Raw genomic sequence first — 24511 nt, 5'->3', positions numbered from 1 at the left:
GTTATTCCACATCATCACCCACATCATATGACACAAGGCAAAAATATCACTCTTGCACCAATATTTCATGAATTATCCCCCTTTTTGCTTAAAATTGTACTTATTTAATGTTCTTTATCTCTCTTATTACTTAATATTTTTAACACAGACTCAAGCTATTGTCCAATACCTTCATTCTTATTGGTGTCATTAAACTCTCTAGTGACAGCTCCGGCTTCCAAAAATGTGCCCAGTTTCACTATCCAGCATCGAAATTGTCGAGCGCGCTGTCTCCTGTGACAGCTCTTATTTGCCGTCGTTGGCATTCTCCTTCATTGGCTTCATCGTCGTTTACGTTTTTCATCGGCATTCTACGTCGTCAGCTTTTTAGCTCACCTGAGCACAAAGTGCTCAAGGTGAGCTTTTGTGATCGACCTGTGTCCGTCGTCCTTCGTCGTCCGTCCGTCCGTCATCAACAATTTGACATTTAACACTCTAGAGGTCACAATTTTGGACCAATCTATATAAAACCTAGACAGAATGTTACCCTCAATAAAATCTTGGACGAGTTCGATATTTGGTCATCTGGGGTCAAAACTTAGGTCACCAGGTCAAATCAAAGTAAAAGCTTGTTAACACTCTAGAAGCCATATTCATTACTTTATCTTCCTGAAACTTAGTCAGACTGTTTGTTTTGATGATCTTTAGGTCAAGTTTGAATCTGGGTCATGTGGGGTCTAAAAGTAGGTCACCAGATCAAATCAAAGGAAAAGCTAGTTAACATTCTAGAGGCCACATTTAAGACCGTATCTTAATGAACCTTTGACAAAATGTTAATCTTGATGATTTTTAGATTAAATTCTAATCTAGATCAAATGAGATCAGAAACTAGGTCACCAGGTCAAATCAAAGGAAAAGCTAGCTAACACTCTAGAGGCCGCATTTATTACCATATCTTAATTAAACTTGGTCAGAATGTTAATCTTGATGATCTTTAAAATAAATTGAAATCTGGGTCAGGTGGGGTCAAAAACTAGGTCACTATGTCAAATCAGACGAAAAGCTTGTTAACACTCTAGAAGCCACATTTATGACAATATCTCTATGAAACTTGGTCAAAATGTTAATCTTGATGATCTTAAGGTAAAGTTTAAATCTAGGTCATATGGATTCAAAAACAAGGTCACAAGGTCAAATCAAAGGAAAAGCTTGTTAACACTCTAGAGACCACATTTATGACTGTATCTTCCTGAAACTTGGTCAGAATGTTTGTTTTGATGATCGTTAGGTCAAGTTCGAATCTGGGTCATATGGAATCTAAAACTAGGTCACCAGGTCAGATCAAAGGAAAAGCTTGTTAGCACTCTAGAGGCCACATTTATGACTATATCTCCCTGAAACTTGGTAAGAATGTTTGTTTTGATGATCTTTAGGTCAAGTTCGAAACTGGGTCATATGGAATCTAAAACTAGGCCACCAGGTCAAATCAAAAGAAAATCTTGTTAGCACTCTAGAGGCCACATTTAAGACCATATCTTAATGAACCTTAGAATGTTAATCTTGATATTTAATCCAAGTTTGAATCTAGGACAGGTGGGGTCAAAAACTAGAGGCCACATTTATGACCATATCTTAATGCAACATGGTCAGAATGTTAATATTGTTGATCTTTTGGTCAAGCTTAAAAATGGGTCAGGTGGAGTTAAAAACTAGGTTTCTAGGTCAAATCAAATGAAAAGCTTGTAAACACTCTAGAGGCCACATTTATGACTGCATCTTCATGAAACTTCGTCAGAATGTTAACTTCGATGATCTTTAGGTCAAGTTTGAATCTGACATGCACAGTTAAGCACACCGATCTTAAAACTGACTTTTAGTGACCGTGAATGTGACCTACTGACCTACTTTTGAAACTGAATTTCATTGACCTACTTTCTTGTTTTTTTAAATACAGCCTTGGAATTTGAATGACATGTGCAGTTTAGCCCACCGATCTTAAAACTGACTTCCAGTGACCGTGAATGTGACCTACTGACCTACTTTCTTGTTTTTTAAGATACAGCCTTGGAATTTGGATGACATGTACAGTTTTGCAGACTGATCTTAAAATTGAATTGCAGTGACCTTCTGACCTATTTCCTTGTTTTCAGCTCATCTGAGCACGAAGTGCTCAAAGGTGAACTTTTGTGATCGCCCTGTGTCCGTCGTCGTCCGTCCGTCTGTCGTCCGTCGTCAACAATTTGACTGTTAACATTCTAGAGGTCACAATTTATTGCCCAATCTATATGAAACTTGGTCAGATTTGTACCATCAATAAAATCTAGGACGAGTTTGATATTGAGTCATTTGGGGTTAAAAACTAAATCACCAGGTCAAATCAAAGGAAAAGCTTGTTAACACTCTAGCAGCCACATTTATACTGTATCTTCATGAAACTTTGTCAGAATGTTAACCTTGATGATCTTTAGGTCAAGTTTGAATCTGGGTTAGGTTGGTTTAAAAACTAGGTCACCAGATTAAATCGAAGGAAAAGCTTGTTAACAGTCTAGAGGCCACATTTATGACTGTATCTTTATGAAACATGGTGAGGATGTTAATCTTGATGATCTTTAGGTAAAGTTCAAATCTGGGTTAGGTGGAGTCAGAAACTAGGTCACCAGGTTAAATTAAAGGTATGGCTTGTTAACACTCTAGAGGCCACATTTATAACCATACCATAATGAAACTTAGTCCAAATGTTAATCTTTGTGAACTTTAGGTCAGGTTTAAATCTGGGTTAGGTGAAATCAAAAACTAGGTCACCAGTTCAAATCAAAGGAAAAGCTAGTTAACACTCCAGAGGCCACATTTATGATCAAATCTTAATGAAACTTGATCAGAATGTTAACCTTGATAATCATTAGGTCAAGTTTAAATCTGGATTAGGTGGGGTTAATAACTAGGTCATCAGGTCAACTCAAAAGAAAAGCTTGTTAACACTCTAGAGGCAACATTTATGACTGTCTCTTCATGAAATAAGGTCAGAATGTTAACTTTGATGATCATTAGGTCAAGTTGAATCTGGGTCATGTGGAATGTGACCTACTGACCTCCTGTTTTGTTTTTTAAGATACAGCTTTAAAATTTGGATGACATATACAGTTTTTCCCACCGATCTTAAAACTGACTTCAGTGACCATGAATATGACCTACTGACCTACTTTCTTCAGGTGAGCGATACAAGACCTTTAGGGCCCTTTTGTTTTTGTCGTAGTCGAAATTCTTTGTCATTATTCATCGTCAGCATATTTCATCCACATCGGCATTCTTCTTCGTCGGTATCATTTGTAGTTGAAATTCCGCGTCGGCACTCTTTACCGACATTCTAGTTTTTCGGCATTCTTCGTCGTCGTCGACAATCTTTGTCATTATTCATCGTCGGCAGTCATGATTCATCGTTGGCATTTTTAGCTCGACTATGCAAGTATATGGAGAGCTATCCTACTCACTCCGGCGTCGGCGTCGGTGTTGGCGTCTTTCCGTATCCCCACCTTGGTTAAAGTTTTTTACACTTTCTCTTTTTTTCCCTTATCTCTGTAATTACTGGATGGATTTGCTTTAAACTTAAAATAGTTATCCCCATCATCACCCACATCATAAGGGTCATAACTCTCTACCCATTATTTCATGAATTATCCTGACAGAATAATTTGTATGTTTGATATATTGATAACGTTACAAATAAGCACAGATAGAGCTTGACTCCCTTTTCATGCTATCATTGCTATAATTATTGTTGAATTGCTGATAATAATAGGATTTGGGTCATTTTTGGCTTATTTGGGTTCATTTTGTTGATAGCTGGATCCCAGCATCACACAAAATGTCATATACAATAGTTAAAGGGAACCAGATATTTGTTAGAGCAAGTACTCGTTGTAAAATACTATGTATAAATTTGGACCAGTCAGATACAAGTTTTATAAATAGCACCAATCAAAGCTTACGTCTGTTAAAGTATAAATAGGTAGATGGATGACAGAGAGATCATTAGAGCGGCCGCAGTGTTCCAGTGGTAACACTGACTACAAAACCAGGGGTCGTGAGTTCGAGCCCCCACTCCTCCAACTAAAAATTACTAACATTGGGATAAGAGTCCCGTGTATGGGTGCTTTACACCTGGCACGTTAAAGAACCAGGGAAACTTCTGGAATTGGAGCGCCTTCTGTATCTTGCACTATCCTCCTATTAACATTACTAACAGTCTTCTGAAGGAGTCGCCCATATGGGTAACCGGTGGCGACTATAAATAAACTTACATACACACACAAGAGAGATCATTCGGTATCCAGCGATCGAAGAATACATATCGAGGATTCAACTAATAATTTATCCCAGAACCTTGATAAGGAAGTTTTTACAACTACACTGTAAGAGCGGATAAATTTTTAAAAAGAAAACGTTTGAAGTTCATAGACTAAAGTTCAACAAGGTTTTGCGCTAAAGGGCCAGCGCATAGGAGTTTGGAGTTTTGCCTTAATTAAGGGTAGTTGAATGCTATTGACGATAGCAAATATAGGTTTAGCATCGAAAAACAGAGATAGAGGCCCAGCGTTTTTTGGTAATCTACTGAGATAGTAGGAGAGTTCCAGTTTATAGACGAGGTTCGGCGTTGTTGGCGAAGTACAGCCAAGGCATCGGGGTTATACCATTATGGTAGTTGAATGCTACATATGATAGCATACAGGCGCTGAGCATCCAGGAGTCAGGATAAATATACTGAGTTCATGGAGTTACAGCTTTAAGTTAGAGGACAAAGGCTGAGCATCTATGCGATAGGACTCGTACGTTTTGTTCAAAGACATTGTCTGACGGGACCTTCGACACAAAGACCAGTCAAGTATAGTATTTCCAGCCTATAGGAGTTTGAGCTGATTTTGAGTCAAAGGTTGATAGTTGAAAAATTGAGTGATTTTTGCCTGATCTCTGAAATTATCTAGCTCATAACTGAAATCATTTACGAATCATTGGTACACGAATCATTTAGGCAAGGTAGCAAGCGGAAAAAATTATTAACGAGATATTTGGTCTTACCAGCTATACGTTTTAACAAAGGACATTCTACATCGTTTGTCAACTAGTCTAAGACATAGTCACCTTAGCGGTTGGACCCATTTCATTGTTCAAGATACTAAATGCGTAGGCACTTCCCTGGGTCATATAAGTCGTATCCTGACATATCCCCCCTTTTCCTTTGAATTTCAGGTTAAAGTTTTGATGCACTTTCACTGGGGCTGCTGGAGCTAAAATAGAAAACAAATCTTGCCTAAACCGCTTGTTGGATCTTTATCAAACTTAGTTTGTAGCATCATTTTCAGGTCTTCTCCCATATTACATCAAACGGAGGTCCTTGGCCCCTTTTAAGGTCCGCCTGAGCTAAAATAGGAAACAAATTTAACATATCTGCTCATGAACCTCTTGATAAATCTTTATCAGAATTGGTCTGTAGCATTTGTGTAAAGCCACTAATTATGTTTCTTCAAATGTGGGCATTTGGCCCTTTTGATCGGACACTACAGCTAGAAAAAAAGCTTTAATTTTCTTTTTCCCCGTGAGCTGCTCGGCGAAGGTCAATAACATACTTGTAAGGTCCTATCGCATTTTCATTCAAATGAAGGTACTTGACATGTTTTATATTTCTAATGATAAACACAGTTGTTACCATTCATGGTTCAGTGCGTCACAACTATATTCAATGTTAAATAATCTAGATCAGTTGAGCGACTGAGGGCCACAGTGGCACTCTTGATGTATTTTTCTTTGTCAAAACAAACCTGAACTTCTCTATAAGTTTCTGTTTTCATTATCAGCCTAATTATCATATCATTTAAACTTTGTACAAGGGGGCCTCCGTGGCCGAGTGGTTAAGGTCGCTTCAGATCACTTGCCCCTCATCGATGTGGTTCAAGCCTCACTCGGGGCATTGAATTTTTCATATGAGGAAACCATCCAACTGGCTTACGGAAGGTCGGTGGTTCTACCCAGGTACCCGCTCGTGATGAAATAATGCATAGAGGGGCACCTGCGGTCTTCCTCTACCATCAAAGCTGGAAAGTCGCCATATGGCCTATAATCGTGTCGGTGCGACGTAAAACCCAACAAAATAAAATAAACATTGTATAGAGATACATGTACGTAAATTCTTACTGGTATCTTATTAAGAATGGACGCAATGGTCCAGTAGCAACAATGTCTGACTTCCAAACACAAGGTTGGACTGATTTTGTGATTACAACTGTGTACAAAATACAATATTTTATTCAGGTTGACACTTGACATTTGTAAAATGACTGTAGAGCAGTCAACAAAATAAGTTCGAAACTCGTGCTGAAATTTGTCATTCGACATTTTCCCTTTTAATGATTTCCAAAGTTGTCGTTTTTGTTTTCAAACACTTTTATCTATGAGGACTTTTATCCTCTTTTATTTTAGGAAAATTTTCAGTCTGCTCTTCGAACTTCTCTGCTGCAAAATGCGTGGACATAATCCATAATTTCCTTTGTATCACCTTCATGTTTGTATCTCTTTGAAGGCTGTAAACTTAATGAACGTGTTCTGAGATAACTTTCGGACCTTTTTGCTATTTTAGCTCACCTGAGCACGAAGTAAGTCGTCCGTCGTCAACAATTTTACTGTTAACACTCTAGAGGACCCAATTTTGGCCCAGTCTTAAAGAAACTTGGTCAGAATGTTACCCGGTCATCTGTGGTCAAAAACTAGGTCACCAGGTCAAAACAAAGGAAAAGCTTGTTAACACTCTATGTGCCACATTTATGACAATAGCTCTATGAAACTTGGTCAGAATGTTAATCGCCAGATTGGCATCTTTGTCATGTGATGTCAAAAACTAGGTCATCAGGTCAAATCAAAGGAAAAGCTAGTTAACACTCTAGAGGCCACATTTATGACCTTGTCATAATGGAACTTGGTCAGAATATTAATCTTGATGATCTTTAAATCAAGTGTGAATCTGGGTCAGGTTAGATTAAAACCTTTGTCACCAGGTCAAATCAAAGAAAAAGCTGGTCAACGCTCTAGAGGCCATAATTATGTCAATATCGTTATGAAACTTGGTCAGAATGTTAATCGTAATGATCTTAAGGTCAAGTTCAAATCTGGGTTAGGTGGAGTTTAAAACTAGGTCACCAGGTCAAATCAAAGAAAAAGCTTGTTAACACTCTAGAGGCAACATTTATGTCAATGTCTCTACGAAACTTGGTCAGAATGTTAATCTTGATGATCTTAAGGCAAGTATAAATCTGGGTCAAGTGGGGTCAAAAACAAGGTCACCAGGTCAAAAAAATCAAAGGAAAAGGTTGTTAACACTCTAGAGACCACATTTATGAAACTTGGTCAGAATGTTAACCTTGATGATCTTTAGGTCTGTCATGTTTGAATCTGGGTCATATGAGTTCGAAAAACTAGGTCACCAGGTCAAATCAAAGGAACAGCTAGTTCAGTTCTAGGACAATGGGTAGCTGGAGGATCAATTTTGATTTGGAACTTTCAGGCTTGTTGTCTTGTCAGCATGATGTCACATTAAGAATCAGATAAATGTGAATTAATGGCACTGACCAATTTGATAAGCTTGGAATCTGTTCTAATGGTGGTTTGAGAATTTTAGAACATATTTAATGATTGTAAAACTTTAGTCAATGTTAAATTTTGTGTCTCAAACAAGAATGAATGTGATAACTCAATAGTTGTTTTATTTTGAGATGTGTTTTATCAAAAATCTTTATTGAAACTGTTTTACTTATGAAATTAAGAATCAACAATGTAATCATTTTATATTGTAACGTGTGATAAAATATAATTTACATAATAATATGAATGCAACTTTGAATCACAAGACCTAAAGCTTAAAATTTATAATTCAGGGGTGTAGTTAGGATAAAATGGAATTGTAGGCCACTGTCCAAGGAGGGTATGGCATGCTTCCACAGAAAATGTTTACATTATAAATTTAAAATGGTGCTTTTTGGTTTATATCTGGACTTTAATGTTTTTCATTTTTCAAAATGAAATGTAGACCCTGGATAGCTATTGTACAATTTAGAATGTACAACATGGAGTGTAAAAGGCGTAGCTGGACCGCAATGGAAGTATAAGTCGCTGTTCTAAGGGTGATAGGGGGGATGTTTTCCCAGAAAAAAATACATTTCAGATAAAACATGATGCGTTTTAGCGAAATTCATAATTCAGGGGCGTTGCTAGGCTAAAATGGAAGTATATACCACTGTCCTGGGGGCTCTTGGGCATGCTCCCCCATAAAAATTGCACAAATTAGATGCAAAATGGTTTATTTTAGCAAAATTTATAATTCCGGATTTTAGCAAGGCCAAAATGGAAGTGTAGGCCACTGTCCTAGGGGGGTGACCGGGTCAGGAAAAAATGCACATTATAGATACAAATTGGTGCGTTGTTCGTGTATATCTGGACCTTTGAACTTTTTCATAAAGTGTAGACCCGGGGGAACTACTGTACCGTATAGAAAGTACACCAGTGTCAAGTGGGTAGCAGGGCCAAAATGGAAGTGTAAGCCACAGTTCTAGGGTGTTTAGTGGGGGAGGGGGTAGTCATGTTCCCCCGGAAGATTTTGACATTCTTAATGCAAAATATGGTGCTTTCTGGCGAAATTCATAATTCAGGGGCACTGCTAGGCCAAAATGGAAGTGTAAGCCACTGTACTAGGAGTGTTTAGGAGCATGCTCCTTGTAGAATTCTTACATTATAGATACAAAATGGTGCAGGTTTGGTGTATATCAGGACTTTAATATTTTTCCTAATGAAGTGTAGGTCGGGGGCAACTACTGTACCTCAAAGAAAGTACATCCGTCTTTGAACCAAATTCAAAATGCCTATGCCCTTAAGTCAAAATGACTGCAATCACAAGTCAGAATAACTGTGACCTTTATTCAGAATGTCTTTGAATCAAGTTCAGAATGCCTATGCCCTTAAGTTAAAATGACTGCGATCACAAGTCTGAATGAAAGTACATCCGTGTCAGTGTAGCTGAGCCAAAAAGTGTCTTTGAACCAAATTCAAAATGCCTATGCCCTTAAGTCAAAATGACTGCAATCACAAGTCAGAATAACTGTGACCTTTATTCAGAATGTCTTTGAATCAAGTTCATAATGCCTATCCCCTTAAGTTAAAATGTCTGCGATCACAAGTCTGAATGACTGTGACCTTTCTTCAGAATGTCTTTGAATCAAGTTCAGAATGCCTATGCACTAAGTCAAAATGACTGCAATCAAAAGTCAGAATGACTGTGACCATTCTTCAGAATGTCTTTGAATCAAGTTCAGAATGCCTATGCCCTTAAGTCAAAATGACTGCAATCACAAGTCAAAATGACTGTGACCTTTCTTCAGAATGTCTTTGAATCAAGTTCAGAATGCCCATGCCCTTAAGTCAAAATGACTGCGATCACAAGTCAGAATAACTGTGACCTTTCTTCAGAATGTCTTTGAATCAAGTTCAAAATGCCTATGCCTTTAAGTCAAAATGACTGCAATCACAAGTCAGAATGACTGTGACCTTTATTCAGAATGTCTTTGAATCCAGATGACTGCAATCACAAGTCAGAATGACTGTGACCTTTATTCAGATTGCTTTGAATCAAATTCAGAATGCATATGCCCTTAGGTCAAAATGACTGCGATCACAAGTCAAAATGACTGCGATCACAAGTCAGAATAACTGTGACCTTTATTCAGAATGTCTTTGAATCAAGTTCAAAATGCCTATGCCCTTAAGTCAGAATGACTGTGACCTTTATTCAGAATGTCTTTGAATCCAAATGACTGCAATCACAAGTCAGAATGACTGTGACCTTTATTCATAATATCTTTGAATCAAGTTCAAAATGCCTATGCCCTTAAGTCAAAATGACTGCGATCACAAGTCAGAATAACTGTGACCTTTATTCAGAATGTCTTTGAATCCAAATGACTGCAATCACAAGTCAGAATGACTGTGACCTTTATTCAGAATGACTTTGACCTTTATTCTGAATGTCTTTGAATCAAGTTCAAAATGTCGACCATACAATGACAAAGTGTGTAGCAGTTGTCCGTCTAAAGATGAGAAGACAGTACAAACTGCTTTCAGTGCAAAGTATAACTCTCAGCTAAGTGTAGTAAATGATATTTACCTCCACAAACATGTAAATTCAAAGGAATAATTCAGGAAATCAGACACTGAACTTGTTGAAAAAGATCCGCGTGATTTTCATTAATTATAAAAACAAATCAATGCTTTTGTTGTATATAGTTACACGGCGCACAATCACGTGACTTGTGACGTTTCAACTGGGGTATCACGCCAAGCAGAATTCGTAAGCAAAACAGTGTTTTTGAAGGTAAAGTTTTTAAAGATATATTTTTGTAAAAGGACTCCTAGCTGGTTCAAATCCTTCTATCAATGCGTACCTCCGGGATAAAACATTTGTCCGTGTCTGCTTTAGTTTTGCTGGTAACCTGGACAAACCGCAATGCTTCCACAGCAAGCGTATTTTCAATGGCTTGAAAACTAAATCCAAGCGACTGTTCCTTGATAAACGACCATTTTGTTGTCACCGCTGCGTTCTGTATGATATCTAAGATCATATGGGTAGGATTTTCGCTAAAAAAAATGGCGTATTTCTGGATAGATCGCCGAACTCGAAAATTGTCCGTTTTAAAGTCCAAAAGCTCTCACAGAAAGCACTATTTTAAATCGCTATTTTCTCGTTCCTCTCATTGAATGCAATGCCACAATTAACGCAGGTTACGTTTTTCCCCCACCAACGCAATATTTTTAAAAGTTTACTGCACGTGGATAGTGATATTTTCAAGAAAATGTGGGTAACTCAAAAACATGCTTTCACAGCCAGTTACTTTAGACCAATGCTTTCACATCAAGCACAAATCTCTAGATGACAGTTTAACCATTTTCTATTGTTAAATTTGCCAAGAAGATAAAGTAAAATGATTCTTATGAATCTTACTGTATATCGCACTTGTGTAAGATGTCGATAAAATCTGTGGAGACCGATTAATTCTTCCATTTTCCCGCAATGATTCAACCGGCACGTGGCGTTTATAATGCATTGATCTAGTACTCATGAATGTTCGTCATTAATTTTCGGTGTGCGAACCTAAATAAAGATAACCTATGAAAAAACAATAAAATACATTTATTTATTAACTTAAGATTCATCTCGTAGTTGTAGGATCGAGTCCTCTGTGTTTCCATATCATTTTGTTTCTTATACGTCAACTAAACAGGCACACTTATCATGATTATCATTAATTTTCTTGAAAAACTATTCTACTATTCAACATTCTTCTTCATGTATAATAGTTCCGCAAAACCGTTTTATGTAATGTCGACATTTTGAACAATAATTCCTTAACTTCAATGTAATGGTCGTTCCACACTTACCAAAACTGAACCAGGAAAAGAAATAGAGTGCATTTGCAACTAACGAGAGTTCCAATAATGAAAACGAAGCTGAAACAAAAACGTGCTTGAACTGAGAACAAATTCTTTTAATAAAGATCACTTTTCCTTAAAACTAGTCGATTTTTTCTTTGCTAATACAAATACAATATAGTAAAACAATTGTACAGAATCTTCGTGATTCACATGTTTATTAGTCACATGTACCCATTTCATTATCCGGTGGGGACGTAGTGTGATTGAAAACCAAAGTAGTAACATAATTATTATCGTCATCCATAGACAGGATTTTTTATTTATTTGTGAAGCACTAGCCTATTCCGAAACGTTTTTGTATTAAAACAATTTTTAAGTTACTAGGAAACCCGTATCATAATGATCCCCCGACAGTCCTCGGTTTATAAAACAGCAAACTTTCTGACTGCAGTGTTTACACTCTTTCTGTGCAAAGCGCATTAAAGCTGTTGCGCACGTGTTCTGTCTGTCGTATTGTTTGGTTATATTGCCAAAATCAATAAGGATTAATAAGGATATGGATCAGTGCAAAGGTAACCTCTAAAATTAGAACATCATTTTTTCTCTCGGGATTGATTATTTGCAGGGTGAATTAAAAACCGTCTGTTAGTTTCAAATCATATTTTGTTGCGTGATTAAAGCTATTGATAGGTATCCCTGCAGCTTTTTTTTCTTCTTTAAACTATTATTGACAAAGTAAGCTGTTCCACTGTTTTACGATGTAGTAAAAATTGTGCCTGGCGAATTATCTGATATCGTTTCCGAAGCATTATCCGTCTTATAAATTTCTGTTATTCGTTAAGGTAGTATGTGGCCAAAAATGATCACAATGTGTTAATTTCGTATTTTAGCCATTTTATAGAAATACAATGAAATATGTTTACTAAAACATGTATCTCGTGATATTCTAAAATCTACACTAATTTTTTAATAAATCATGTCCAATGAAATGACAAGTCTAGTCTGTGTCGGGGCGTAATACATGTAATCTTTAAAATAATGCCGTTGGCTCAACAGGACATTTGCAAAACCGTGTTTCTGTAGAAAATTATGCTAGATCAAAATAAATCTTCTACATATTTTCGTCACCTGACCAGCAGATTTTCCGAATATTTGGTTGAACGTGGGCGTAAGTTGTAATGGGCTAGCCTAAACGAATGAACACGACTTAAATATGCGTAAATATCGGAGAATCTTATACGCCATACAGGATTTCAAAATGGAACGGAAAGCAGACGTTTCTTCAATCATTTTGGCTGGGAAACTGCACGTGCCTTCCATGACGCTCCTGTAGTATTGACCACGTGTTGACAGCAAATTTAGTATTTGCGTTATATCTTTTGATTATTCAACTGTTGTCTCGATACAACTAAATTCATGTGAAATCCAATTTGGAAAGGATTCTATGTCAAATAGAAATCATTTTACTTTATCTTCTGCAGTAGAAAGTGGTTAAACTGTCCGCTTAAGATTTTTGCTTGATGTGAAAGCATTTGTCTAAAGTAAGTGGCTGCGAGAGCATGTTTTTGAGTTACCCACATTTTCTTGAAAATATCACTATCCACGTGCAGTAAACTTAACAAATTATTGCGTTGGTAGGGAAAAACTTTACCTGCGTTAATTGCGGCATTGCATTCAACGAGAGGAACGAGAAAATCGCGATTTAAAAGAGTGCTTTCTGTGATAGCATTTGGACTTTAGAAAGGATATTTTTTTGAGTTAGGCGATCTATCCAGAAATGTGCCAAGTTTTGAGCGAAAATCCTACCCAAATGATCTTAGATATCAAACAGAACGCAGTGGGGACAACAAATTGGTCATTTATCAAGGAACAGTCGCTTGGGTTTGGTTTTCAAGCCATTTGAAAATATGCTTGCTGTGGAAGCATTGCGGTTTGTCCAGGTTACCAGCAAAACTAAAGCAGACACTGACGTATGTCATATCACCGGAGGTATGCATTGATATCAGGACTTGCACCAGCTATGTGTCATTTTACAAAAATATATCTTTAAAAACTTTACCTTCAAAAATACTGTTTTGTTTACGAATTCTGCTTGGCCTGATACCCCAGTTGAAACGTCACAAGTCACGTGATTGTGCACCGTGAGTTACATTGTGAACATAGTTGAGATGAGACACACATAAAAGATAGAAAAATGAATCTCACTGCATTTTATACATTAATAAAATTATACAACATTGAAACATTGAGACCAGAAATAGAAAGCTAAGTCATCAAAACGGTAGACTTAAAGAGTCAGTGCTGTTGCCATATACATGTGTAGTTTTTTGTTTTGCACATTCCTTCTTATCATTTCACACATTGTCCAGATTTGACCACTGTCGTAATCTATAGTCCCACTGCTGAGTGTTAATGTCCATTTTATTGACTTGGGGGTAAATACTAATTACATGCATCATCTTAGCAATCTAGGAGAAATTCCCTCTCTACCCTTGTCCTATAACTGAGTTAACACTCATTTATGATCATATCTTAAATAAAACTTTGTCAGAATGTAAATCTTGAAGATCATTAGATCAGGTTCTTATCTGGGTTAGGTGGGGTCAAAAACTAGGTCACCAGGTCAAATCAAAGTTAAAGCTTGTTAGCACTCTAGAGACCTAGTGTTAATTTAGAAACTAATGAGAATTGATTAGAATGTTGGTCTTGATTAGCTCTAGGTTAAGTTTGAATCTAGTTATGTGGGGTCAAAAACTAGGTCACCAGGTCAAATCAAAGGACAAGCTTTTTAACACTCTAGAGGTCACATTTATGATGTGTCTTCATGAGACTTGGTCAGAATGTTAATCTTGATGATCTTTAGGTCAAGTTGGAATCGAGGTCATGTGAGGTAAAAGATTAGGTCACCAGGTCAAATCAAAGGAAAAGCTAGATAACACTCTAGAGACCAAATTTATGACCATATCTTAATGAAACTTGGTCTGAATGTTAATTTTATGATCTTTAGATTAAATTCGAATTTGGGTTATGTGGGGTCATTTTAACTTATCAGGGTTAGAATCAGGTCAGGTGAGCGATACATGGCCTTCAGGGCCCTCTTGTTTTCTGTAAAATATGCACTTTGCACGAGGATGAGGTGTAATTCATTTGTTAGAAAGGTTGTAGACTATACGAGAGAGATTCGAACCACGGAGAAATATATTTAGTGTATGTCGTGCCATTTTTACACTTATGCGTATCGTCAAGCTATTAAAATCTTCGATCAGATGACGCAGTTTTAATGGTTACATATTTAACTTAGCTGAGCACGAAGTCGCAAATGTTTTTGTTTTTTACGTGCAAGGGTAGTGACAATACAAATAAACTGAATGGAATAGAGCATGTTATATATCGTAAGAAAGCATATTTAAAGACAGATATATAAACACCTTTGCCTTTCTGTAGCTGGGAAGAAAGATATGTCAATCTGATATGTCCACAACCAGTATTTTATTAACGTTCTATTACTGCTGAATCTCTTGTTATACGAACTTCGAAAGAAAAACTTAATATTTAGTGACATATATAATAAACAATAGTTTTCAAGTCATTGTCACTGAAATGTTCTATTTTGAATATATTTATCATGCTTTATTCCTTATCGTAGATAACATAAAACCAGTCCGGGTAACCTGTGAAATATGATTTTCCACTTTTGAAATCGGTAAATTTAGACAGAGGCTGGCATCACAATTTAGCAACCACTCTTTGCGTGTGCTTTGTTTAGAACATTTCTAAACTACATGTAAACAAAAATGACATATATCAAGTATTGTAGATGAACCTAGCAGATTCGTCTCATGCAGAATCTGCAGTTTTCTTTTGTGAACGAAATTTGAATTACTTAGAATTAAACAAACCTTCTTCGTACTCTTTTGTCTACCGAATTTAGTTTAATTAGCAAAATGATTTTAACCTGCTCGATATTGTATCGACATATTTAGATAAAGTATATTTATTTCGAAGTTTTCTTCTGCAGATTGAGATCCATATTTTGACGCAAAGTGATGTACATTACAAACTTTAACCAAAGCCAATCGGAAAATATTGTGACTAGTGACGATATCTTTGTAGAATATATATCAAATACACAATAATAGGTAACAGTTAACGGCCACGCGCCACACTTTAGCACGCAAAACCACAGGTATTTTATATAGAATTTTATATAAAATAGACTTTTTGACAGGCATCACTATTCATAGTCAGGATTTTCATGCTTTTTCAGTGACAATTTAAGGTTAAAAGGTAGGACTGGAGCAGGTCTTTAAATCAATTTCTCTTTTATTTATCATTTTCTTTAAAAAGTGCAGTACTGATTAACAACGACTTTGTTGTTAGACAGAAACGACTAACAGGGACAAGATTAGATGCCAGTCACTTTTATTTTTAGCTCACTTAAGGTGCTCAAGGTGAGCTTTTGTGATCGCCCTGTATCTTCATGAAACTTAGTTAGAATGTTAACCTTGATGCTCTTTAGGTCAAGTTTGAATCTGGGTTATGTGGGGTCAAAAACTAGGTCACCAGGTCAAATCAAAGGAAAAGCTTGTTAACATTCTAGTGGCCACATTTATGACCATATCTTAATGAAACTTGATCAGAATGTTAATCTTGATGATCATTAGGTCAAGTTTAAAACTAGGTTAAGTGGGATTAGAAACTAGATCACCAGGTTAAATCAAAGGAAAAGCTAGTTAACACTCTAGAGGCCACAATTATGACTGTAACTTCATGAAACTTTATCAGTATGTTAATCTTGATGGTCTTTAGGTCAAGTTTGAATCTGACTTACGTGGGGTCAAAAACTAGGTCAACAGGTCAAATCAAAGGAAAAGCTAGTTAAAACTCTAGAAGCCACATTTATGACCATAACTTTGTCAGAATGTTAATCTTGATGATTTTTAGGTCAAGTTTAAATCTAGGTTAAGTGAGATCAGAAACTAGGTCACCAGGTCAAATCAAAGAAATGCTTATTAACATTCTAGAGGCCACATTTATGCCCATATCTTAATGAAACTTAGTCAGAATGTTAATCTTGATGATCTTTAGGTCAAGTTCAAATCTGGGTTACGTGGGGTCAAAAAGTAGTTTACCAGGTCAAATCAAAGGTAAAGCTTGTTAACACTCTAGAGGCCACATTTATAACCATATCTTAATGAAACTTGGTCAGAATGTTAATCTTGATGATCTTTAGGCCAAGTTCAAATCCGGGCCAGATGGGGTCTAAAGCTAGGTCATCAGGTCAAATCAAACGAAAATCTATTTAACACTCTATAGGCCACATTTATGACCTTATCTGAATGAAAATTGGTCAGAATGTTAATCTTGATAATCTTTAGGTCAAGTTCAAATCTGGGTTACGTGGGGTCAGGGTCAAAAAATATAGGTCACCAGGTCAAATCAAAGGAAAAGCTTGTTAACACTCTAGATGCCACATTTATGACTGTATCTTCATGAAACTTGGTCAGAATGTTAACATTGATGATCTTTAATTCAAGTTTGAATATGGGTCATGTGTAATGTGACCTACTGACCTACGTTTTTGTTTTTTAACATACAGCCTTGAAATTTGGATGACATGTACAGTTTTGCACACCGATCTTAAAACTGACCTTAGTGACCATGAATGTGACCTACTGACCCACTTTCTTGTTTTTAAATATACAGCCTTGAAATTTGGATGACATGTACAGTTTTGCACACCGATCTTAAAACTGACTTTCAGTTACCACGAATGTGACCTACCCACCTACTTTCTTGTTTTTTAACATACAACCTTGAAATTTGGATGACATGTACAGTTTTGCAGACTGATCTTAAAACTGAATTTCAGTGATCATGAATGTTACCTACTGACCTACTTCCTTGTTTTTTTAAGATACAGTCGTGAAATTTGGATGACATGTACAGTTTTGCACACCGATCTTAAAACTGACTTTCATTGACCATAAATCTGACCTACTAACCTACTTTCTTAACATTTTAGCATTAGTTTGACATTTGAAACATGTAGCTCATATTACTCAGGTGAGCGATCCAGGGTCATGATGACCCTCTTGTTTCTGATACTATCCTCACTTGCTACGAGACGAAAGTCGTGCGGTTTGGATGAAATATATAAACTCGTACTTTAAAAAAGATTGTTTTCTTTCTTTCAGTAGCTCCTTTCCATCTAGGGACAAAAAGACATGTCTGCAGAAGAAATTCAAGTGTTTATAAAGGGAATATCAGCAAGTACGTCAACCATACGCATTGCAAAGGTGAGCAGGACATGGTAAAAATAGTTTGCTGTTGCAAAATTTGCCTTTGTTTTAAAATATTACAAGTACTGAATGTCTTCATTTGTTTGAAATTCGTCAATTAATCATTGGGTACACCAAGGGTAACGATAAACGATACTGAAAATATGGAATTGCGCAAAGTATGCCACTGTAAATAATTATTTTAATCATAATTCAATCATATGTTTTTACACATCAATGCATACATCACATTTATACAATCATTCAAACAAATACATACGGATTGATTGGGCAAAAAGTTATTTCAGTACTGTCCAGGTCCCTAAGCTTGCAGTATACTTTGTACGGGCACTGAGCTTGCAAACAACAAAAAATTCCCAGGAAACAATAGAGTTCTGATTAAGTCCATCAAAACAAAGACACATTTATAGCAAAGATATTTTTCTGAATTTCAGAATGCTACGATAGCGGAATTATTTCAAGAATATTCAGAGCATATTGGATTGACAGGCACTTTTGGATTAGTCTATGGAGGTTTGTCCCAATTCGATTAAATTCAATGTTAACCGTTGCAGTTACAAAATGTATCCTTAAAACTCAGGAATAAAGAAATTAATTACGAGTCATATATAGACATTTAGATGCAAATTTAGTTTTGAATTTGTAGGCAAAGAACTGAAAGAGACAACTGCAGATGGAAAAGTAATGCACCTCAAAGACTATGGAATAGAAGACGAATCAAATATCGGTGCTGTTCTACGTCTTCCCGGAGGTTCTGGAGGTTTCGAAAAACGCTATGGCAACAAAGTAAAACTCTCAAAAAGAGACGATATGCTGGGTATTGACGATCAAGCTGTAGATATGCCATGTGGTCATGCTATTGGTAAGTAAGATCAGCATAAATATTATGTCAGGGTGGGGTCGGCGCAAGGCGTTACAAACGGTTGTGGAGGTAGTTTGCAGCGCCTGACTTTACTTTGGCAACTAGTGTTTTTTTTTGTTGTTTTTTTTTTTCTTCCTTTTTTTTTTTTGGGTGGGGGCGCGGGGGCGGGGGGGTTGTAGCTTTATGTATCTGTTTGCTGTAAATACATCATATACTTAAATATGGTAACGTACTATTTACACCTTAAGCAAACATACACAACACACCTTGTCTAAAAAAATCTATATTTGCACCGCTTTATCACATAAACGCAGGTATATATGATATAAATGTCTGTGATAAATAAAATATCGTAAGTACTTCAATACTTATGCCCGGCCAGCACAAGCTTTAACCAAGAACATTCAAAACCAAACAATCTGTCTCAAAACTCAAAACAAAATATACATTCTTAACACTTTACAATCAAACAGCAGAAGATAAATTTATACACCTTTCAAACACAAATGAACTCGTCAGTTCACGAATACAAATGATCAACCAAGTCATTAACACCAAATTCACCAAACGCAAAAAAAAAAATCAAATGTCGCCAAAGTATCAGCTTAAAAACAAATTACAACTAAAGACCAAAATACTCGCTGAACAAATCAACAATTATGTGCACTTAACTACCCCCATCAATCTCCAAAATTTATATCTTTACTTCTACAACTGAGTCACAAATTGACACCAAACTTATTCAAAATCGTTGTTAAAAATTCTTCTATAAATACGTTTGTCTCTGGCTAACGCGCAAACAAACGGAAATACTCAAAAAATTTCGTTTATGATCCATTTTTCAGTGTTAATTTTATCTGTGAGGTATGGTGGCTGATTTCTGCCATTTCGCGTTTTCGCCCCGCGACCCCGCCGAGCGAAAACACGAGAATTAACAAGGTAAAATGGCGGGGGCGCGGGGCGAAAACTCGCTATTTAGCGTGGGCGCGGAGCGAAAACTCGCTGTTTAGCGGGGTCGCGGGGCGAGATTTAGTAACTGGTATGTCGGGGGCGCGTGGCGAAAACACGATAATTAGCGCTGCTTAAACGCCGAGTTTTCGCACCGCGCTCCCGACATTCCAGTTTCAAAATCCCGCCACTCGACCCCGCTAATTATCGTGTTTTCGCTTCGCGCCCCTGCTAAATAGCCAGTTTTCGACCCGCGACCCCGCCGAGCGAAAACACGAAAATTAACAAGATAAAATGGCGGGGGCGCCAGGCGAAAACTCGCTATTTAGCAGGGGCGCGAAGCGAAAACACGATAATTAGCGGGCACGCGGGGCGAGATTTAGTAACTGAAATGGCGTTTAACAGCGCTAATTATCGTATTTTCGTCTCGCGCCCCCGACATACCAGTTACTAAATCTCGCCCCGCGACCCCGCTAAACAGCGAGTTTTCGCTCCGCGCCCACGCTAAATAGCGAGTTTTCGCCCCGCGCCCCCGCCATTTTACCGTGTTAATTCTCGTGTTTTCGCTCGGCGGGGTCGCGGGGCGAAAACGCGAAATGGCAGAAATCAGCCACCATAGTGAGGCCACCATAACACTTCCCAAACCTCGTTCCGGCTTAACATAAAACACAAAATTATTATGTTTCTATGTATTTACCATAGTTTGAAATAGTACAAACATCAATACAGTCTAAAGATTTTACATTCTTTACATTTATTCTATAGAGATCTCATTTGGTAAGTAACTTCAATTATTTGGAAGAAGTTATATAAATAACATCTGGCTATATGGAGATCTTTTGCCCTCGCTGATCATTTGACAAAATAAAGTCGCTTATAAATTGTGTGTTGTCCAAATATTTGACGAAATTACTCTGCCTCTCTCTTTAAATCACTTTGCAATAACTGTTGATGTCTTATGAAATTATATAAAGAAATATTGGTGTCCGATAAAATTTACACTTTCAAAGGAAGCGCTACGAACCGCGAAGTTAGAATTGACTCCCTTGCTAAAGGATTAAAAGTAAACAAGGACTAGAAAAGAAATTTTCTGTTGGTAATAATATTTGCAAAGAAAAAGGCGTGTGAAGTTAATAGGAAATAATAGGAACATAATAATAATAATAATAATAATAATAATAATAACAATAACAATAACAACATCTTTATTTATAGAAGGTAGCCCATGAAGATATAGATCAGTACAAAGTACAAAATACATCTTAATTTTATATGTGGTCTTCTGAAAAACAACAACAACCAAATACAATTTACACTATCACAAAACCTAATTAATATCACATTCATCCTTATTAATATCTCATTCATTCTTAGACAAATACCCCTTAAAATAGATATTTTGCCTTTAAGTATCCATTTATACCATTTCCAATTAGGCAATCAATTAGTTGTAATAATCAAATATATTATAATGGCATAGTTATAATTCAGCTGATATAAACAAAGAGATTCTTTAGGCAGTCAACTGTATTAAGATATACTTTTTATATTTCTTTTTAAAAGATGTTAGAGAACATGTGGAGCGAATTTCATTTGGTATTGAATTCCAAACATTTGCTCCATTGTAACAAAAGATTTTTCTTACCATAATTAGTACGATGTTTAGGTATAACTATGTCATTATGAGCAGCAGATCTTAGAATGTATGTTTCATTGCTGGAAAAGGTTAAAATGTCAGAGATATAATTATGAAGGTGCTAAATTGTTGCAAGCTTTGTAAATAAGACAGCCCGTGTGGAAGTTACATCTTTCATTCAATGACATCCACCCAAGTTCTTTTAGCATATCTTTTGTTCTTGTTTGGAACGTTTTATTCAAAATTATTGTTACAGCTCTACCTTGTGCTTTCTTTTCTGTGTTCATTTATTCCCGTAGTACCACGAAAAAAGCATCAAGCAGGCAAAACGTGAGTCATTTTTCTAAAATTATTCAATAACTTAAGGACAAAGCTAGAACACTAAACTACCGTGTAAGTCTAACTAAAGAGTGTAATTACAATTTAATGAGGTAATACATACTAACCAAGAGCATGTACATTTATCGCCCTTGCTTTTAGGGAACGTTACATTGCGTTATCAGTGACAAATGTAAATCGTTCTGGTTGATAAAAACATTTGTTAGCCATAAAACTAAAGTATTTCTTTAAAATGATAGACAATGTAATTTAGAGACTTAACCTAAGCCTTCTTTACACAAGGGAAACAATCTGTTTATATAGTGAAATTGTTGAGCAAACACCGTTTGTTAATCCTAATCCTGTACATGTTATATCAGTGCAAAGGAAAGTAACCTATCTATGTTAAATGCCATGCATGATAACACAGTTATGCATCTAGCAGTCCTTAAATTGATTTCTTCGATTTTCTCATATTTCTAGATATTTTCCCATACTTTGACGCATATGTATGGGTAGTTGAGATTCTTCTCTTTCCAGCAGTAGCCTTACCAACATATTTCATCTTGTGAAATTCTGTGGGTTTTGAATTTTAAATAAAAATCGTCTGTTTGTTGACAAAAAAATGTCCCACTTTCCCCAGGGCAATCAATTATTTGATCTTTACATAGTTTTCTATTCAGGTTGCTAATTCATGTGGCAAGTTTGCATGCTTTTTCCGTGCTTAGGTCAATAGCCACCTAAGCCTATCATGAAGTCTAAACAGAGTTGTCTCCATTTTTTCCAAATATTTTACCCAGGGTCATTTTTTTCAGCTCAAATAACTCTTTTTCAGGAAATGATATTTTAATAATTTTTTCAGTCCTTGTATTTTGATGCAGGTAACTACACATATATTTAATATAGATAGTTCCTACTTGAAGTTTGTTTTTTTAGTTACAATGCCTATGTAATTGACTGTTACTTAGTAGCTGGAATTAAGCCTTTCCAAAAAGTACTGTCATAATGATACTAACCAGAAGTCGATTAAAATTCTGAGGTCAGCTCCTGTCCCCTTAAGTAATACAATGAATTTCTTCTATCATCACTCGGTAGGCAGTATTCATTCACATTACAACAGAAGGTACTGTTTTTGCTTTATAAAATAATCCAAACAAGTACGAAAGTTGCTGCAAGATGCAGAAAAAAGAAACTCCGCCAAAAGCAAAGCAGTGTATGTAGTACTGATAGAACAAAGGTGATATAACAATGCTGGTGTCTTTGTTGTAGACCCTAGGCAACAGACAGTCAGATAGGTTGTTATGCATGTTTGAGAAAAAACAGTACCTTTGTAGTATTACGACAAAGGGTAACAATTGCTTGTTACAGTAAGTAAAAGTAGCAGGAAAACAAACCAGCAACTATTAACAATAACAACATTTTATTCATAAAAGTAACAATTCAAATACCTTGAAATTGTCAAAAAAACCGTAAAACCCAATCTAATGTACAAAAATAGTCCAAGTCATGTCTTGGTCACATTTAAATTCAATCAGAATAAATTCCACAATATTTCAAAACAGTTAAAAATTGAATTAAAGATATCCAATGAGTATAAATCCTCTCTTCAAATATAAGTTTTTAAATCCACAATTTTAATGTAAATCCTTCAAATCTGGTAACACTTTGTTTTTAAGAAATACAGGAAAGTTTTCAACAATATCTACAACTATAGGTTCTGCTCTATCGTCAGACAGACAGCACGCTATTCAATGTATCATGGAAGGTTCCAGAACTTTCATGTAATACTAAGAATGAAAAGAACATCATGGAAAAAACAAGAATAATCCAGACTTTAAAAAGATTGTCACACACTTTTTATCAGCATTGTGGTAGAACATTCTGGAACACCATAGATTTTAAAGAACTCATTTACATGATGTCTCAAAACTAGGTCAATAGACAATTACTCGTCAATAAAGTAAAGCCCAAAGGGGGAATGACATACACATTATAGTAGACTGAGCAGGTTTTTTATGGTTGTATGTATTTAGTAACCTACTTATTGACTGATCATGACCCATATGCGAAATTGACCTTGATAAATTATTCTAAGAATGAAATGTGTTGTGTACACAAGATTGTTCTTAATTTGGTTTGAACAGTGGCAAATATTCAATATTTACAAATCTGGACAAAACTAGGCAACAGTTAGGATAACTGATAGAAAATTATGTCGCGGCAGTTATTTTTAACAAAATTTGACGCGTTGTCTTACGTTACTGAAAATGCCATGAAACCTTAGAAATTGTTGGTATCCCGCTTAAACCTTGTATTGTTTCATGCATTTGGGTTGCTTGTACATTTCAAAGAAAAAACTGACACAATCTTAGACAAAAAAAGTTTTTCTAATATGCATACAGACTTAAATAGGGAAATGGCACGAAATAATGGTAGTCACGCAATGGCACGAAAAAATGGTAGTCATGTAATGGCTTATTCATTAAACTGTAATGGAAAGGAAGTTTCCAAGTGATGTCCGACAAAAATTGTTTTCTTTCCTGGTTCTTTTCTTCCTTCGAAACTTATTTTTCTCATTTGTGTTTATAATTTGATGCCATTATTGTGGGCTGGGCCAAACATTAAATATAGAAATTTGAATTTTGCAAATCGAAAGGACAAAATCGTCTTTTAAGACATACATTGCACTCAAAAAAAGCCATCACAAAACTCTGCGCCTGTGGGCGCGGAGAATAAATGGTTCTTTGCGAATATTCAGTTAAAGCTTGATTTAAAAATAATCTTAAATAGAAAAATTGGCCACAATAAAACAAGACTAATGACAACACCATGAGGACTGAGTTTACGAATATAGTTTTATCATTTTTTAATATCTTTTTGAGGAAACATATTATTTTCATTTTCGGTTGATACAAAAATATTGTTACCATATTGCAGGTAACTTATACTACGAACTAAAAATTACTACTTGACTTCTTTTAATGAAAATATATTATCATGCTA

General features: G+C 36.1%; 1 protein-coding gene across 5 annotated transcripts in view; it reads left to right on the top strand.

Moving 5' to 3' along the window:
* Positions 1–24511, top strand: part of LOC123548301 (E3 ubiquitin-protein ligase ariadne-1-like) — a 366173-nt gene that overhangs the window by 12731 nt on the left and 328931 nt on the right. For 4 of the 5 annotated variants that reach the window (XR_008371494.1, XM_045335453.2, XM_045335454.2 and 1 more), the window contains exons 2-4: positions 17640–17741; positions 18179–18257; positions 18391–18606. Coding sequence is in view for 4 of the 5 variants with exons in the window: in XM_045335453.2 (XP_045191388.2) it covers positions 17670–17741; positions 18179–18257; positions 18391–18606 (367 nt within the window). In the remaining variant the exon portion in view is untranslated. Of the gene's footprint in view, positions 1–15460; positions 15582–17639; positions 17742–18178; positions 18258–18390; positions 18607–24511 lie in introns of those variants that run through there. The other variant, XM_045335452.2, reaches the window with a different exon arrangement.

This window comes from Mercenaria mercenaria, chromosome 6 (genome assembly GCF_021730395.1).
Source record: "Mercenaria mercenaria strain notata chromosome 6, MADL_Memer_1, whole genome shotgun sequence".
In the NCBI taxonomy this organism is placed as follows: domain Eukaryota; kingdom Metazoa; phylum Mollusca; class Bivalvia; order Venerida; family Veneridae; genus Mercenaria; species Mercenaria mercenaria.
Note: the sequence above shows the minus strand (reverse complement) of the source record. Positions and strands in the feature narration are given on the sequence as shown.